An 18,705-nucleotide genomic window follows, 5' to 3' on the forward strand; every position below is an offset into this window, starting at 1 on the left:
ATATACAATACATTTATTACATTATTTATTAATTTAGTTAATATTAATGATAGTCATACATTTGTAATTCTTTTTAACACACAGTGCATTTAAAATCACCATTCAAGGACTACATGATGCTGAAAATACAGCAATGAATATCAGAGAAATACTTGTATTTATATATATATATATATATATATATATATATATATATATATATATATATATATATATATATTGTTTTTTTGCAGTACAAACATGTTGATTTAAAAATTTTAATTATATTATGTGATTTATTTATTTATTTATTTTATTTATTTATTTTGTTTTATTATAATTCTTTTTTGTTTGTTTTTAGTCATTCTCAACAACACGCTTCTATTTGTTAATATTAGTTTATGTATTTACCAACAAGAACAAACAATATACAATACATTATTACAGTATTGATTCATTTAGCTAACATTAATGAAAGTGAAGTCATCCATTTTTAATTCTCGTTGAAACACAAAAAATACGTTTAATACTTTTCAGTCAAAAAATGTTGATTTATACATTGAAATTATATTACATGATTTATTTATTTTGTATTTTTTTGCAGTTTTTGGTCACACTCAACAATACGCTTGCTTTTATTAATGTTAGTTAATGATATGCCACCATGAGCAAACAATATACAATACATTTATTACAGTATTTATTAATTTAGTTACACAGTGCATTAAAAATCACCATTCAAGTATTTCAAGTTGCTGAAAATACAGCAATGAGTCAGAGAAATATAATATAATATATATATATATATATATATATATATATATATATATATATATATATATATATATATATATATATATTTCAGTCAAAAATTATAGATTTATAAATTGAAATTATATTATACGATTTATTTATTTTTGTTTTTTTTACTGTTTTTAGTCACTCAACAATACATTTCCATTCGTTAATGTTAGTTTATGAATTTACCAACACGAACAAACCATATACAATACATTACAGTATTTATTAATTGTGTAAACATTAATTAAAGTAAAGTCATATATTTTAAATTTTTAAAACATGGTGCATTAAAAAAAATCATCATTCAAGGATTTTACGTTGCAGAAAATAAAAAGTTATTTAATATTTTCCAGTCAAAAGAAAATATTTTTAAACTGAAATAATTTATTTATTTTGTATTATTTTACTGTTTATGATAACACAAATAATCTGCTTTTCGCTGTAATTCGTGACAAAAAAGAATATTAAATGTTGTTTAGTGTCCATGATGGGACTTGCAGGTGTATAGACTTGTCCCTCACGCCTCATTTCAGTCGTCTGTTACTAAGGTAAGCAGGCTGTATGCAGGCGAGAGATACACTTTTTTAAATATGTCTGATGATAATACTATCTACGCACATTTACACATACAGTTTCAAAACTTTTACAACAACCGTAAAGCAAAACAAAATGTATTTCCCACATAAAAAACTATTCAAAAGGCACGTAGGTCTATACAGATGTGTTTCTGCGTATATATTTGTTTATAATATATAGCGTGGATTATAATATAATAAACAGAGAGAGTAACTCTTTGTCATGGAGCATATTTGTAAAAAAAATAAGCTAATATACGTTGTCTGTAGCAGGGTGGTGCTGACGTCACAGGCGAGTGCCCTGAAGGCACTGTCGTCCGTTTATAGCCTAATGTTAGCTTTTTAATTCTTGCGTTTGCATTTAAGAACCAAAAATGCTCAAAGTTGTATTTTCGTGTGAGGATTATCCGGCTGGACAAAACGTGCAAGTGTAATGACCAGTGTTTAAACACAGAGCTAATTATTAGCATTCTTCGAAAAGCCTATGGGAAAATCCTATGGGGATATTATCGAGGGAACCAGTTTTATGCTAGCAGCCGATTAGCCTACAGGGTGATGTCATAGTTCCTCCACTCTATTGGTCCACCGTCTTTATGTTGTTAAATTGAAAAAAAAAAGGACTGGGTAAGTCCAAACAGCTTGAAAAGTAGATTTTTCACCATAGGTGCCCTTTAACTCGCACGTTTTATGGATTTTAATACTGCTTAGTATATGATTACCTATGATTAATAAATGCTCTACAAGTATTACTCATTATTAGTTCATGTAAAGTGTGAACCTGTTTTTTTAATAAGAAAATAACTTTTAGAGGAACAGAATCATTCAAAAAACAAATCTCCAGTATGTTTTTCATCTCTATATGAATGAGTATTAACAATCAGTGATGGTTGAGCAGGATATGAGTGAGTGTATGTGGCAGAAGTGCTGACGGGTGTGATATCTAACAGCACATGATCAATACAAACTCCATCAGAGCGCTTTAACACTGCGTACTGACAGTCCATCACTAGTCTGAGGATCTCCAAAGGGGAAAGAAAACACCTCCAAACGTTGCTGTTTTCAGGTCGTCCTATATATCGCCTCTCACTGTGACCTTACGCAGATGTGCAAAAAAATACAACATCTGGATCAGAAGACCTAATCAATCCCACGTGCCTCTGCTTCACACTGGCAGACAGGCTTTCTGTGAGGAATTTGTTTCTGTATTGTGGAAACCTATGTGTGTGTGTGTGTGTGTGGTGTTGATCAATGATAAAGAGCATTAGATGGGTCAGAGTCTCAACACCTCATGGCGTATGGAACTGACCAGCAAAAACTGACCTCTCAGGCCCTATCATCGTGTAGGACTTTGTTATATGTAATTTAAAAAAAAAACAACAGAATTGTATTAGGTATCATAACAATGAAATGATTGACGTTTGGTTTTAATGCATTATTAGGGATTAACTAAGAAACGTACATCAGCTGATATTAATAAATGCTTTTGTGTTTGTTGTTACATTGACTTTAGTTAAATTAACTGATGTTAAACAAATGAAATTTACTGAACAGAGTAAATGAACAAAAGGCCTATAAATAGTCACAGTATTTTCAATGTACATACACACACACACACATATACACACACACACACACACACACACACACACACACACACATATATATATATACATACATACATGCATACATACATACATACATATATGCATTTATATATATACCCACAGCACATAAATTGTTTAACTATATGCGACAAACAAAACCTTATTTGATTTTTAACACTATTTTTATTATTATCTATTTTAAACTTTTTCTTTTCAACGGGCTAAAGTAAAAAAAAGACTGTTAAAATAAATTTAAAAATCCACTATTTCTCTTTTATGCTGTTCAGGAGCCATGTGCACCCACTGACAGGTAAAATCTGCTCCCCTCTCATCTCATTCAAGCTCAGGTTGCTTTATTGGCATGATCCCAGACATTTTAGTAGATTTAGAAATGTCAACCTAATGCAAAAAGGTGTGGGTCTCTGTGGGTTTGCAAAGCAGTTCAAGCACAGACAGAATGAGCAGTATGAAACAGTTAAAGGAGAGATGATTTTCCCTTCATTCGCTTGCGGATGTTTGTTTATATTGGGCGGATACCAAAAAAAAAGTGTCACTAAATATACTTGGGCGGCCGTTAATATACCTGGGCAGCTATATATATATATATATATATATATATATATATATATATATACATACTAAATATATTATTCTATTATTAATATAATTCACAAACAATAGTAATACATGATTTGATCAAATAGCTACACAATTTATGTTTATATAACTAACACAATGTTTTTTAATAGATATTACATTAACCTTTAATATATAGTGACTTATACTATATATATATATATATATATATATATATATATATATACATATATATATATATATACATATATATATACATATATATATATATACATATATATATACATATATATATATATATATACATATATATATATATACATATATATATACATATATATATATATATATATATATATATACATATATATATATATATATATATATATACATATATATATATATATATATATATATATATATATATATATATATATATATATATATATATATATATATACATATATATATATATACATATATATACATATATATATATATATACATATATATACATATATATATATATATATATATATGTATATATGTAAGTATGTATATATATATATGTATATATATATATATATATATATATATATATATATATATATATATATATATATATATATATATATATATATATATATATGTATATATATATGTATATATATATATATATGTATATATATATATATATATATGTATATATATATATATATATATGTATATATATGTATATATATATATATATATACATATATATATATACATACATATATATATACATATATATATACATATATATATATATACATACATATATATATATATATATATATATATACATATATATATATATATATATATATATATATATATATATATATATATATACATATATATATATATACATATATATACATATATATATATATATATATATATATATATATATATATATATATATATATATAAATATATATTATGACACGAGCTATACAATTGAAATGGTCCAAATCTGACTATATAAATATATATCAATACTTAATATATATTAATGTTAACTAATACATTAAACTACTTTATGATTGTCACATTGTATTCACATACAAAAACATACTGTATATACAGTACATGCATATATATGCATTTATATGTATATCATTGATGCATTGTATTAGTCATTACATAAAGATGTAGATAAACTGCAAAGGTAAACATACATTTTGTGCAAATAGAGACAATGAAAAAGATCTGCAAACAGTATGACTGCTTTGTAAAAGCTTCCCATCTGCCACTGGCCCAATGAACAGACAGTCCCGCCCTAAAGTCAAATCATTGGCTGAGGCACAGTTTTGTCAGGCCAGTTAAATGTATACACAACAGCTCTGTGTGATGGCACAAAAATAATACAATATTTAATAATAAAAACTTAAAAAAAGGAACGTTTAGAACGAGTAAATGATGAAGTAATGTCTAAAACTCAGAGATTTAACATGCAGACGTCATGCAAACAGCAGCGGGTTGATGATGGCGACACAAGACAGATGTATGATGGGAAATGTAGTCCAACAGTTGGATCTGTACCTGCGCTAGAGTCATTCTCATCACACTGACCGCCGACGGCTCAATGTCCACCAGCTGCTGCACGCAACTCACAGTCTGAGACCAGGAGGAGGAGCCAATCACACACACACCACATACATGCATCACGCATCACAAGCACACGCACGCACGCACGCACATCCCATCACATACAAACATGCATCACACATACATCAGACGCACACACACCACATAAACACACATCACACGCACACACACCACATAAACACACATCACACATGCACATACATCACATGCGAACACAACACACGTGCATTACACAAAGATCATACACACATACACCAGATACAGACACACACACGCATCACACATCACATACATGCAAACACACACAACACACAAGTGCATCATGCATGCATCAGATGCACACACACACATCACACATGCACACACAACACACACAGACGCAATCAAATCACCACCCAAATCAAACACATACATTACACACACGCATAGATCACACACATGCATTTATCACACACACGCGCATCAAACAAAAGCATTGAGTAAAGATCACACACACAAGCAGACATATATGCACACATGCAGCACATACATACACATGCATCACACACGCACACACACGCGCACACACGCGCACAGGTGTAGGGTTAAGAGAAAGTTAGAAACACAGTGTTAGAGGACAGGAGATCAGGGTTAGAAACAGCAGAGCAGTCAGAGATGCTAAAGACACTGCAGGAGGATACACTTCAACAATCAAACAGTTAACACACTGAGTTGTGTGTAATAACAATGAAATGACAGAAGGAGAAAGAGCTGAACTACTGAAATGTGTTTAATACTTTATATAAAAGGCTTTTTTAATGCTGTCAGTTTAAAGACGCGTCTCATATGGAGAATGAAGTCACATGCGTTGTTCAGGTGTGAGTTTTTCACAGACTTTAACAAGAGTGTCAAAATCTTGATGCTTCTGTGGGTCTCATCTATCAAATCTGAGCTTAATTTTGTATTTTCTATTGGATTCGGCTCAGGGGATTGGCTGGGCCATTCTACAGCTTGATTTTCTTTCTCTGAAAGCTTTTAAGAGTTTCCTTGGCTGTGTTTTGGATCATTGTCTTGCTGCACTCTGGGTTCATCTTCATCCTCCTGCTAATGTAGATGTTGGACTGAAGCAGCTGATATTTATTTACACTGAGGAAGGGCAGAGGGTTGCTGAACTACTGAGAGATTTCAGCTGCTGTCTGGGCTTTCACTGTGTCTCCCTTTCTTCATGTGTTCAATAGTTTCTCCCTGTGTCATTTCATTGTATAACACATAAATTGAACTCATTTGATTAGTTTCTTTGGATATGTGGATTTCTTTGGTTGTTACTAATACTAGTGAAAATTTCAAGTCAACAACACCATTAGAAGTATGTTTTCTGAGAAAAATGGTGACGTGTTCAATACTTATTTCCACAACTGTGTGTATATATATATATATATATATAAAGTATAAAAAACAAAACTCTGCAGTTTGGTGTAAGAGCTGCTGAAGTAGAGATTTATGACTCAGTGCAGGAGAAAAAACTCCTATTAAGAGTATATATATATATATATATATATAGAGTAAAAAAGGCTTTAAAATATATATTTTGAAATTGAATTCTACAGAAACAACCTGATAAAGTGCAATAAAAGTGAAAAAACAAAACAAAACATGTTTTAACCTGCAGTGTCTCATCTTATAGTTAGTACACATGAAATCTACAAACTACTGAACTACAGGAAGAAGTGAGAGATAAAGGAAAAGAGAGCAAGAACAAAAGAGCTGTGGCAATGCAAACTTGGATTTTTAAACTGCATTAAGCGGATATTCCTGCTATTTTTATTAGATTTTATTTTGCATAAAAATGGAGTATGAAGGCCTGTGGAGCTAAAGCTTTGATTCTGTTAATTTAGTTATTTATAATAATAATAATAATAATATTATATATATATATATATATATATATATATATATATAGTTGAGTTGACGTCAAAATTATTCGACCGACTGTGATTTTCTTTTTCAAATGTTTCCCAAATGATATTTAACAGAGCTAGGAATTTTTGACAGTATGTCCGATAATATTTTTTCTTCTGGAGAAAGTCTTATTTGTTTTATTTCGGCTAGAATGAAAGCAGTTTTATAAATTTTTAAACCATTTTAAGGTCAATAATATTAGCCCCTTTAAGAAATATTTATTTTCAATTGAAAAAATACAAAACAATCCACTGTTATACAATGACTTGCCTAATTACCCTACCTTACCTAGTTAAGCCTTTAAATGTCACTTTAAGCTGAACACTAGTATCTTGAAGAATATCTAGTCAAATATTATTTACTGTCATCATGGCAAAGATAAAATAAATCAGTTATTAGAAATGAGGTATTAAAACTATTATGTTTAGAAATGTGTTGAATAAATCTTTCTGTTAAACAGAAATTGGGGAAAAATGTACAGTGGGGGCTAATAATACAACTTCAACTGTATATTAGGATCTATACAAAATTTAAGAAACAATGAAAGCACAGAAAAATAACAGAGCAGAAGCATAAAATAATATTATTTAAATATACTTAAAAAAAAAAAAAAGCTTTTTTTTGCTCTCTGCAACTCTTACATGGTCGCCCACTGAAGATAAGCAGGGCTGCACCTGGTCAGTACCTGGATGGGAGACCACATGGGAAAGCTAGGTTGCTGCTGGAAGTGGTGTTAGTGAGGCCAGCAGGGGGTGCTCAACCTGTGGTCTGTGTGGGTCCTAATGCCCCAGTATATTGATGGGGACTCTATACTGCTCAGTGTGCGCTGTCATTTGCATAAGAGGTTAAACCAAGGTCCTGACTCTCTGTGGTCATTAAAAATCCCAGGATGTCCTTCGAAAAAGAGTAGGGGTTTATTATTATTATTGTTATTATTATTATTATTACTATTATTATTATTGTTATTATTATTATTGTTATTATTATTATTATTATTATTGTTATTGTTATTATTATTATTATTATTATTATTATTATTATTATTATTATTATTAATATTGTTATTATTATTGTTATTAATATTATTATTATTATTATTATTATTATTATTATTATTATTATTATTATTAAATAGCTCAAACATATTATTATGACTGACAGTTTGACATGTAATTCAACAGTTTTCAGAAATCAATCAACAACTTTATCACCGACTCGAGACTTTCTGATGTATATTGAATAGAGCCGGCTGGATTGATCACACACTCGCACAAACATGATTCCCAGTTAGCTGCTGCTTTCAAGCTTAAATTGCTCTGACAGAAAGATCATTTCTTATTACCAAAAAAATAAACGGGCCTGTTGGCGCAGCGTTAAATTAGCATGTTACATTGTCATCAAGTTAGCTGTTCTGCCATTAAGGTGCTCTAAATTGAAAATGAAGCTTCAGACTGAATACAGAAGAGGAACGCTGTGGTGGAAATAAAACTTTAGCGGTGGAAGAATGAGCTAAATATGAATAAAAGACCAGCATTTACAAACGGAGGCTTTTTAACAGCGGGATGTTTCAGGAACAGGAGATTCTGTTCTCGCAGACGCTCAGAGATGCGTCGGGATAAAAATAGAAGGTGATGATGAAATTTGAGGGTCGTTTTTTTCTCATCGACACAGTGAGGTATGTGCCAATGACGCCATCAACGCTGAATAACATCTGAAACTCTTCAGAGCTATTTAAACCTTTAAGTTCACAAGAGAAAAAGTGAGGAAATGCGTACATGAAAAGAAATTAGGGAAATTAAACAGCTGAACACAAAATTATATATACTATATAAATATATATATATAGTTACTATTATTTAACTGAATGATAAACATGTATGTACAGTAAGGCGTTTCTGTTTTATGAACATTTATGTAAAGTCTCGTACTGTGTGTGTGTGTATATGTGTGTGTCTGGATAATGAAAACGTATGTATAGTTCAGTGTGTGTGGTTTATGAACACATTTATGTACATTACAGTACTATGTGTGTGTGTGTGCGTGTGTGTGAGACTCACGGTGTCGCTGTCACTGGGCTGGAACTGGAAGTCTTGTGCTTTGTGAAACACTGGGTTCTCCTGCAGGAACAGCTGCTGGTTAAAGTCCTGCATCACCTGCACACACACGGACATCATCAAAGAAGAGATCATCCAATCAGAGCCGAGTTCACACACTGACTGAAAGACTATGGAAAGTGTACAAAACTAAATTCTTTCCGTCAGTGTTTATTGTTTTATGAACTGATTCACTAATTGATTCATTCTTTAGCCCCTTTCACCAGCCCCTTAAGCCCCTCACCAGCAATTTTCCGGAAAGATCTCTATGTGTGAACAGGCCCTTTTTGAAAATACCTGTAAATTCGTTCCGGCAATTTTCTGGAAAGAGATGTTGTAACATTACTGGTAATTTGCCGGATCGCTGCTCTGTGTGAACGCGGAAGGAAGATTGCCAGAAAAGCAATCTACTCCAGCCAGTAGGCTCTATGCACAGCTAGAGCTTTAAACCCAACGATAAACCTCTGGCGAAAGCTTGATGTGACTATTTTCAATTTCATTAGTTTGTTTTTACAGCATCGATGTTGTAATGTGATTACAATACATTCAGTTAAATAGACTTAAGCATTCATTCAGTTGTTCAAGCGTAAACTGAGATGCAAGACCGTGTAACCACTAGCGCCGTCAGTAGCAACAGGCTAGCACAGAAATTCCATTGAAAACACTGGGGTAAAATAAACAGTCATATATTAAAGACGTGGCAGGGGGAATGGAATTGAATGCAGTGCTTCTTGTCTGATCTGAGACCCACTTCATATCGTATATCTAACAGGCAGTGAAGATCGCTGATTTTTAAAGAAATCAGATCTTAAACGTGACAATTTTGTAATATAAAGACAGTTCACTGGAAGCCTTTGGGCTGCCTGGCTGAAACTTAAAAGTCTGTGTGCATATAGCCAATCAAAACATTCAGACGCATTCACATCTGCGCTGTTTATGAAAATAAAAGCCTTTGAATATTTTCCAGACACAATCAGCTGCTAGCTGTTAGTCAGATAACGTTTGTATCTTCCTTCTGAATGCCAACTGTGATTGATAAAATGCTTACAATAAACCGCTGTGTGTTTACCTTCAAGCTCTGCTTCAGCTGCTTGACGCGTGTGCACGTGAAGTGAAGGAGTGCTCCGGTGAGCGCCAGCACACACATATTACGTACATCTCGACATGCGAAAGTGTTCCTCCACATGTTTTCATCGAAGTTGTTCACAATACTCATCCATCCACTGAGTTTGTAATGTAGTCTAATGTGTGAACATTTAGCTGCAGTTCGTGCTTCTGCCTTTGGATGTCTCTGGGACAAAAGCAGCTGCATGAATGCTAAAGCTTTAAATAAAGTGAGACCATCAACAAAAGCCCGACCCCTTCTGTTTACAAACACAAGCGCAGTCGTTTAGAGCTCATCTCTGGTTTATGATGTCAGAGTTTTACGGTATGTTGGAATGGATGTGTGAATGGTTTATTCCGGAAAGATTCCAGATCGTCCTTGCCTGTGTGAACAGCGCTTTTTTTAAATTACCGATAAAGTCGTTCCGGTAATTTTCCAGATATTTACCAGCATCACTGTGTGAAACGGGTTATTGTTTCATTCACTCATTTTTTTCTTTCTTTTTTTTATGTTGTTCTTTGTAAATCTGTTTCTTTTCCTTTCGTTTTTGCTGTTAATGTTTATAATTCTTTCTTAATTTTGTATTACATTTTTCTGTCTGGGGCAGCATGGTGGCGCAGTGGGTAGCACAATCGCCTCACAGCAAGAAGGACACTGGTTTGAGCCTCAGCTGGGTCAGTTGGCATTTCTGTGTTGAGTTTGCATGTTCTCCTCGTGTTGGCGTGTGTTTCCTCCGGGTGCTCCGGTTTCCCCCACAGTCCAAACACATGCGCTATAGGTGAATTGAAAAAGCTAAATTGTCCGTAGTGTATGTGTGTGAATGAGTGTGTATGGATGTTTCCCAGTGATGGGTTGCAGCTGGAAGGGCATCCGCTGCGTAAAACATATGCTGGATAAGTTGGCGGTTCATTCCGCCGTGGCGACCCCGGATTAATAAAGGGACTGAGCTGAAGAGAAAATGAATGACTGAAGGAATTTTTCTGTCTGTCAATCAGGTGGTTCAGTTGTTAGCACAGTTGCCTCACAGCTAGAAGGTCACTGGTTTGAGCCCAGCTGGGTCAGTTGGCATTTCTGTGTGGAGTTTGCATGTTCGTGTTGGCGCGGGTTTCCCCCACAGTCAAACACATGCAGTATAGGTGAATTGTATAAACTAAATTGGCTGTAGTGTATGAGTGTGTGTGTGAATAAGCGTGTATGGGTGTTTCCTAGTACTGGGTTGAGGCTGGAAATGCATCCGCTGCGTAAAACATGTACCAGAATAGTTGGTGGTTCATTCCACTGTGGCGACCCCTGATTAATAAGGATGAATCATACAAAATTAGTTCAGTTTTTTGTGTATGTTTAATGTTCTTCAGAAGGTTTGTTTTTGTGTGCACTGTCCCTTTAAGAGTGTGTGCAGGAAAGACTCTCTAACTAAGACTGCATAACTCTCAAACACACACACACACACACACATGCGTCACGATAGTGGTATGCAAAATTAGCCCCCCTTGGGCAGTGTAATAGTGCTCAGACAGATGTGCTCATCAGCACTGGAAGAATGATGTGTGTGTGTGTGTATTTGTGTGTCTCTATGCATGTGTTGGTGTGAGATGTGTGATTGTGTGTGTGAGTCTGTATGTGTATATATATGTGTGTGTGTGAGTTTGTATGTGTATATATGTGTGTGCGATGTGCACGTGTGTGTGTATTTGTGTGTGGGTGTGCATGCATGTGTTTGTGTCTATGTGTGTGTATGTGCGTAAATGTGTGAGTCTGTATTTGTGTGGGTGAGTGCATGGATGTGTTTATGTGTGTTATTTGCATGTGTGTGTATGCATGTGTTTGTGTGTGGGATGTGCGAGTGTGTGAGTCTGTATATATATATATATATGTATGTGTGTGTGTGTGTGAGTGTGTGCACGTTAGTGTGTGTGTGTGTGTGTGTGTGTGTGTGTGTGTGTGCAGAAATGTGTGTAATGTGCACATGTGTGAGTTTGTATGTGTGTGTGTGTGTGTGCGCATGTGTTTATGTTTGTGATTTGCATGTGTGTGTGTGTGAGTGTGTATTGGCATGCATGTATTTGTATGTGTGTGAGTTTCTTTGTGCATGTGTGTCTGCGTGCGTAATGTGCATATGTGTGTGTGTGACTGTATTAGCGTGTGTGTGTTTGTGTATGCATGTGTTTATGTGTCTCTGTGTGTATGATGTGTGAGTCTGTGTGTGTGTGTGTATGCATGTATTTATGTGATCTGCATGTGTATGTGAGAGTCTGTATTTGTGTGTGTGTTTATGTATGCAAGTGTTTGTGTGTATGTGTATGATGTGTGAGTCTGTTTGTGTGTGTGTGTATGCATGCATGTACTTATGTGTGTGATCTGCATGTGTGTGTGAGAGTCTGTATTTGTGTGCGTGTGTGTTTATGTATGCATGTGTTTGTGTTTGTGTGTGTGTGTGTGTGTATACGTGTCTGTCTGTGCGCATATGCACGTGTGTGATGTGCGCATTTGCGTGTTTGAGAGTGTGTATGTGCATATGCATATGTGTGATGTGTGTGTGTGTGTGTGCACGTATGGGTGTGATGTGCGCGTGTGTGTGTGTGCATATATATGTGTGAAATTTGTGAGTGTGTATGTGTGGTTGTATGCATGTGTTTGTGTGCATGTGTGTGAGTGAGTCTGTCTGTCTGTATGTGTGTGTGTAAAAGTTTGTGTGTGCGTGTGTGTGTGTGTGTGAGTACTTCTTCATAGGGGAGCTGATAATAAGGAGCTGGCAGAGTGAATCTATTTCTGGGAATAAAGAAGGAAATTGAGAGTGTGATGAAAATAAGAAGAGACAGAGTGTGTGTGTGTGTGTGTGTGTGTGTGTGTGTGTGTGTGTGTGTGTGTGTGTGTGTGTGTGTGTGAGACTCACTCGACTGGACTTCTCCAAGAGGAACTGGAAGGTGCTGTGAATGGCCTGAAACGCTTCCAGCTCCGTCCGACAGAAGGATATCAGATAATCCTTCACATGGTCATATACGTTCCCCTCCAGACCCTAGAGAGAGACAAAGACAGATCACACCATCTGAGTGCAGCCTGAACATAGAGCAAATGTGCTTTCAGAAGGAGTGAATAATGAGAACACAGAAGCACAGGATGACAGGATGAACAGAATACAAAACAAACTGAATAACAGACAGACAGAATGACAGACAACTGGAATCAAATCTAAAGAACTGATCGGAGAACATGTTGACGGCTGACAGTGCTGGAGTGATAATAAACACTTAATAAAGCTCTACAAAAGCCGCTGTTTGAGCATGAAGTCAATCCAGCGATGTTATTCTGCATACCAGTATGAATTCAAACACCATACTGTAGTCTTGAGCTCAGGGAAAAAGCATGTCACTGTCACAGTCCTGGCAGATCGCTTGTGAACTACATACGAACTACAAATCCCATCTTTCCTTTTCACACACACCAGTTGACAATCACCACTGATGACACACATGCAACAGTGTGATCGCTGGTCATTTGGAGTATTTGTACAGCACACACAACTAGTTCATTGCTGAGTCTTGTTTTTGACCTCAGCCTTGTTTATCGTTCTGTGCTGGATCGCCACCTATTTTGACCTCATGCCTGTTTATGACTACGATTTGGACTGTCCATATGTACCAGCAACTCCTGTATTGCCTGCGTCCACGACTATTCTTAGGGTGCACTCACACTATGCTATCTGAACCGTGCCCAGGCACATTTCCCGGTTCCTTTGAGAAGTGTGAGTGCTTTGAATCGGGCTCAGGCGTGGTTCAGTTAGCCACCCCTGGCCCGGTTGGAAGAGGTGTGCCAGAGCACGGTTCACTTGGGCTTTGGCGCGGTATGCTTGTAGTATGAGTGCAAAGCGCGCCTGAGCCAGAAACTGAAAGCTTAACTCTCCAGGACACCGGCCCTCCAGGACCAAGTTAGGACACCCCTGTTCTATACTACATATATAGTACGCTAAAAACAGTACGCGAGCTGAGTAGTGTCCGAATTCATAGACAGTGTGCAAGAAGTACCCGGATGACCTACTACTTCTGGCGGGATTCGGAAGTGCACAGCCAATGCATGCTACGCTATCCCATGATGCCCCGCGAGAGAATTCATGAATGGTAGTGAAGCGATGCAACAGATGTGGGTAGGTCACATGATAATGACACCTGATGTAGTCCGTCCGAGTTCCATTCATACTGCTTACATTTATACTGTATTGAACGTACTTTTCTTACAGCCGAGTAGTAAAACTAAAATGGTAGAATATAAAATGACAGATAGAAACCACTTGAGCCTTTTCACAAGACTGTTATGACGTGTTTAAAAGCTGATTCATACTTCTGCGTCAAGCAAATGCGTATGTTCCGGCACGGCCTTCGCGTAATCGCATAGCCCTCACCGTGGCTGACGCCAATACTGGCGAGCACCTCTCAAAAAACGTAACTACATGTCGCAACGATGTCTAGCGCAAGCTCTGTGATTGGTCAGCTTGGTAGCGGTGACGAGTGTGGGCGGTGCTGAGAGCTGCGAGCCTGATGGAGCGAGTGTTTAGTCGAGTTCTGTGAAGGAGCTCCAAATGGAATTGTTTTATGTTTACCTTATGATTCAAGTGGTTGCACGTCCGCCGGTTCCCACCTACAAATGAGTGAGTTTAAGCTACTTCTACATTAAGGTAGCGTTCAAACAAAACATTCGCAAAAGAAACTCGACACAGAGGAACATAAAAACCCACTGCCAGCTAGAGTTTGGGAAGTGTTATTGCAGAGCAACACAATCAGCATGCAGAAGTATAAATGCACGACTACACAAGGCAGGCACAGTGGGTCACACGATCACTCGACGCAGGTATAAATCAGCCTTAACGCTCAGCAGCATCTTAAATCCTTGAAAGTTTTTAATATTTAGATTTTTTTTTTCCAAATATATGATCATTTATATGTATTTAGGCATGTATTATATAATATTTGCATCAAATTACACAAATACGAATTACTTTAATGTGAGGCGTTTATAATGCAGCGTCTATGGGGACAGGACAGTAAATCTGACGTTATTCTCTCTTCTGGCTGCCGTTATCAGTCTCACACTATTGTTTTCCTTTTTCTGAAGGTCTAGATAACACCATCGTGGAGTTTTTCTTTTACTATTTCAGCAAACAGGAGTGTAAAATAAGTGTGTTGTACTCTCCCATTCACTGCACTCAGTTTACCAACTATGAAGACTTCTGCTACTGAGAATCCTGGAAATGTGCAAATAAACGAATAGAAACAGCTGACTGACTCCTTTAATGAATCAATGCTGCATTTGCATTCAAGCACATTGTCATGAGAGACGGACAAGAAGGACAGAGTGTCTCCACCAGCTCCCCCCTGTGGCCAGCACACACACACACAGGGCCTGTTTTCTCTGGACTGCGACAGGCCTGGATCACAGCAGATTGTTCAAACAGCAGCAGCTGCTGGGAAAGGTTAGTCAGTTCAGATTCCAAGGCCTGAACGTGCAAAAACAAAACTCGAAACCTCTGCTTTCCCCCTCCGTCTCTGTGTCTCTCTCTCTCCCTCCATGTTCAGCGACTCTGGGAAGGAATGTATTTTGGAAACAGGCTTTGATTTGTACGACTGTTTGCTGCGGGAGAGCTGGAAATGATCTGACTGACCACAAGCCGGTCTGGAGGGTTAGGGCAGGTGTCGGAGAGAGAGAGAGAGAGAGAGAGAGAGAGAGAGAGAGAGAGAGAGAGAGAGAGAGAGAGAGAGAGAGTAATAGAGAGAAAGAGAGAGGAAGAGAAGGGTGTGCTTTCTTCTGATTGGATGGTTCCACCTCCACCCACCATAATGACTCACCCTGGAATGATCCATTTCTTTTTTTACCTGATGATCTCAAAGGTGCTGTATGTAGGATTGACACCTAGTGGTTGAACAAGGTATTGTAGTCCAAATTCAAAATATTGGAGAGGGTACTTTTTTCTTCATATGGTCCCTCCTCCTATGACTTGACGCACCTACAGGTTGCCAGATTGACAACGCCAAGAGGAGCAAGTGTGCCTGATGATTGAGCCTTACACTGTAAGCTGTTCAGCTAATCATTATATTATTTGCTAATTAAAAACCACCTCATGTGGATTTTTATAACTCTGCATCTGAGTCTTATTTCGGAGGCTGCTACTGTCCTTCACGTTTGCTGAAAAAAGAAATTGCTCCTTTTTTTCAGGTTCTCCTATTGTTTTTTTGCGCTTCACTATCGTGTCTGTCAGTTTCTGAAAAGATTGGGTGTCTATAGAATGTCAATAATCAAGCGCACCTTATTATTATCAGCTTAAGAAGTTTGTTATTTCAAATATAGACACGAGCGCAAGCAAGAAAGCGAAACCGCTTACACTTTAGAATGGCTCGTAAAAAACTACTGGGCAAAGGGTAGAATCTGCACTACTTCCTGGCTTTGTGGCTGTTCATCAAGACGACGACAAGGTTTGTTTGACCTCGGGTCAACCATGGCTCCTTATTATATGCATATATTATTACAGTGTAAAGTCTCTGATGTGTATTTAAAAGTATAGTGATTTCTATGTTTTCATTCTGGCTTGTTGCGCGAGTGAATGACGTATCTCTGTAAACCAATATCATTGAGCTGCACGTCTTGCTCCACCTTTTGGTACCCTTGATACCTTTTGCAAAGGGTGACCAAAAAGTGTTACGTTATGGTTCGCTTTTAGGTACCCTTTGACAGTGGAAACGGCCATAAAAGCGTACCGAACCGTACCGTACCACTCAGTGGAAACGGGTCTTAAAGGTCACATTATTAGCTATTGAGTTAGCCTACATGATTGAAATTAAATACACTGGTTTCTTTTAAGGTAATTCGGAGTGCTGCTGAAATATAATTGGGTAAACTGGCAGTGGGCTGCTTATAGATACCAAAACAGAGACAGACATTCTGACACTGAATGCACATTTTTTTTTAAAGGAGAAAAACTGACTTCAGCATTGTTTATCAGGTAAATGAGCATGTCTCTTAAATACCAGCAAACATTATGATTTAGAAGAGTCAAAAACTTCATGGATGGATGGACAAATATATAGCCAATAACACTGGATGAATGGATGGATGGATGGATGGATGGATAGATGGACAGAGACATATAGGCAATAACACTGGATGGATGGATGGATGGATGGATAGATGGACAGAGACATATAGGCAATAACACTGGATGGATGGATGGATGGATGGACAGATATATAGCCACTAACACTTGATGGATGGATGGATGGATGGATGGATGGACAGAGACATATAGGCAATAACAGTGGATGAATGGATGGATGGATGGATGGACAGAGACATATAGGCAATAACACTGGATGGATGGATGGATGGATGGATGGTTGGACAGATATATAGCCACTAACACTTGATGGATGGATGGATGGATGGATGGATGGATGGATGGATGGACAGAGACATATAGACAATAACACTGGATGGATGGATGGATGGACAAAGACATAAAGGCAATAACACTGGATGGATGGATGGATGGATGGACAGAGACATATAGCCAATAACACTGGATGGATGGATGGATGGATGGATGGACTGACAGAGACATATAGCCAATAACACTGGATGGATGGATAGATGGATGGACGGACAGAGACGTATAGCCAATAACACTGGATGGACTGACAGATATACAGCCAATAACACTGGATGGATGGATGGATAGACAGATGGACGAATGATGTTGGATAGATGGATGGACAGACAGATAGACATATAGCCAATGACGACGAACGGATGGACGGACATTTAGCCAACAACACTGGATGGATAGATGGATGGATGGATGGATGGATGGACAGATATATAGCCAATAACACTGGATGGATGGATGGATGGATGGATGGGTGGACGGATGTATAACCATTAACACTGGATGGATGGATGGATGGATGGATGGATGGATGGATGGATGAACAGACATATAGCCAATAACACTGGATGGATGGATGGATGGATGGATGGATGGATGAACAGACATATAGCCAATAACACTGGATGGATGGATGGATGGATGGATGGATGGATGGATGGATGGATGGATGGATGAACAGACATATAGCCAATAACACTGGATGGATGGATGGATGGATGGACAGATGTATAGCCATTAACACTGGATGGATGGATGGATGGATGGATGGATGGACAGACATATAGCCAATAACACTGGATGGATGGACAGATGTATAGCCATTAACATTGGATGGATGGATGGATGGATGGATGGATGGATGGATGGATGGATGGATGGACAGACATATAGCCAATAACACTGGATGGATGGACAGATGTATAGCCATTAA

The 18,705-nt window shown here is 36.8% G+C and overlaps 1 protein-coding gene across 2 annotated transcripts in view; it reads right to left on the reverse strand.

Moving 5' to 3' along the window:
- LOC130245230 (F-BAR and double SH3 domains protein 2) overlaps nucleotides 1-18,705 on the reverse strand; it is a 198,939-nt gene that overhangs the window by 33,827 nt on the left and 146,407 nt on the right. Inside the window, exons 9-11 of one of the 2 annotated variants that reach the window (XM_056477849.1) lie at nucleotides 13,239-13,361; nucleotides 9,205-9,300; nucleotides 5,144-5,218 (exon numbers count right to left, since the gene is read on the reverse strand). In XM_056477849.1, the coding sequence (XP_056333824.1) occupies nucleotides 5,144-5,218; nucleotides 9,205-9,300; nucleotides 13,239-13,361 (294 nt within the window). The remainder of the gene's footprint in view (nucleotides 1-5,143; nucleotides 5,219-9,204; nucleotides 9,301-13,238; nucleotides 13,362-18,705) is intronic. The other variant, XM_056477850.1, reaches the window with a different exon arrangement.

The sequence above is a fragment of the Danio aesculapii genome, chromosome 18 (assembly GCF_903798145.1).
Source record: "Danio aesculapii chromosome 18, fDanAes4.1, whole genome shotgun sequence".
Taxonomy (NCBI): Eukaryota; Metazoa; Chordata; class Actinopteri; order Cypriniformes; family Danionidae; genus Danio; species Danio aesculapii.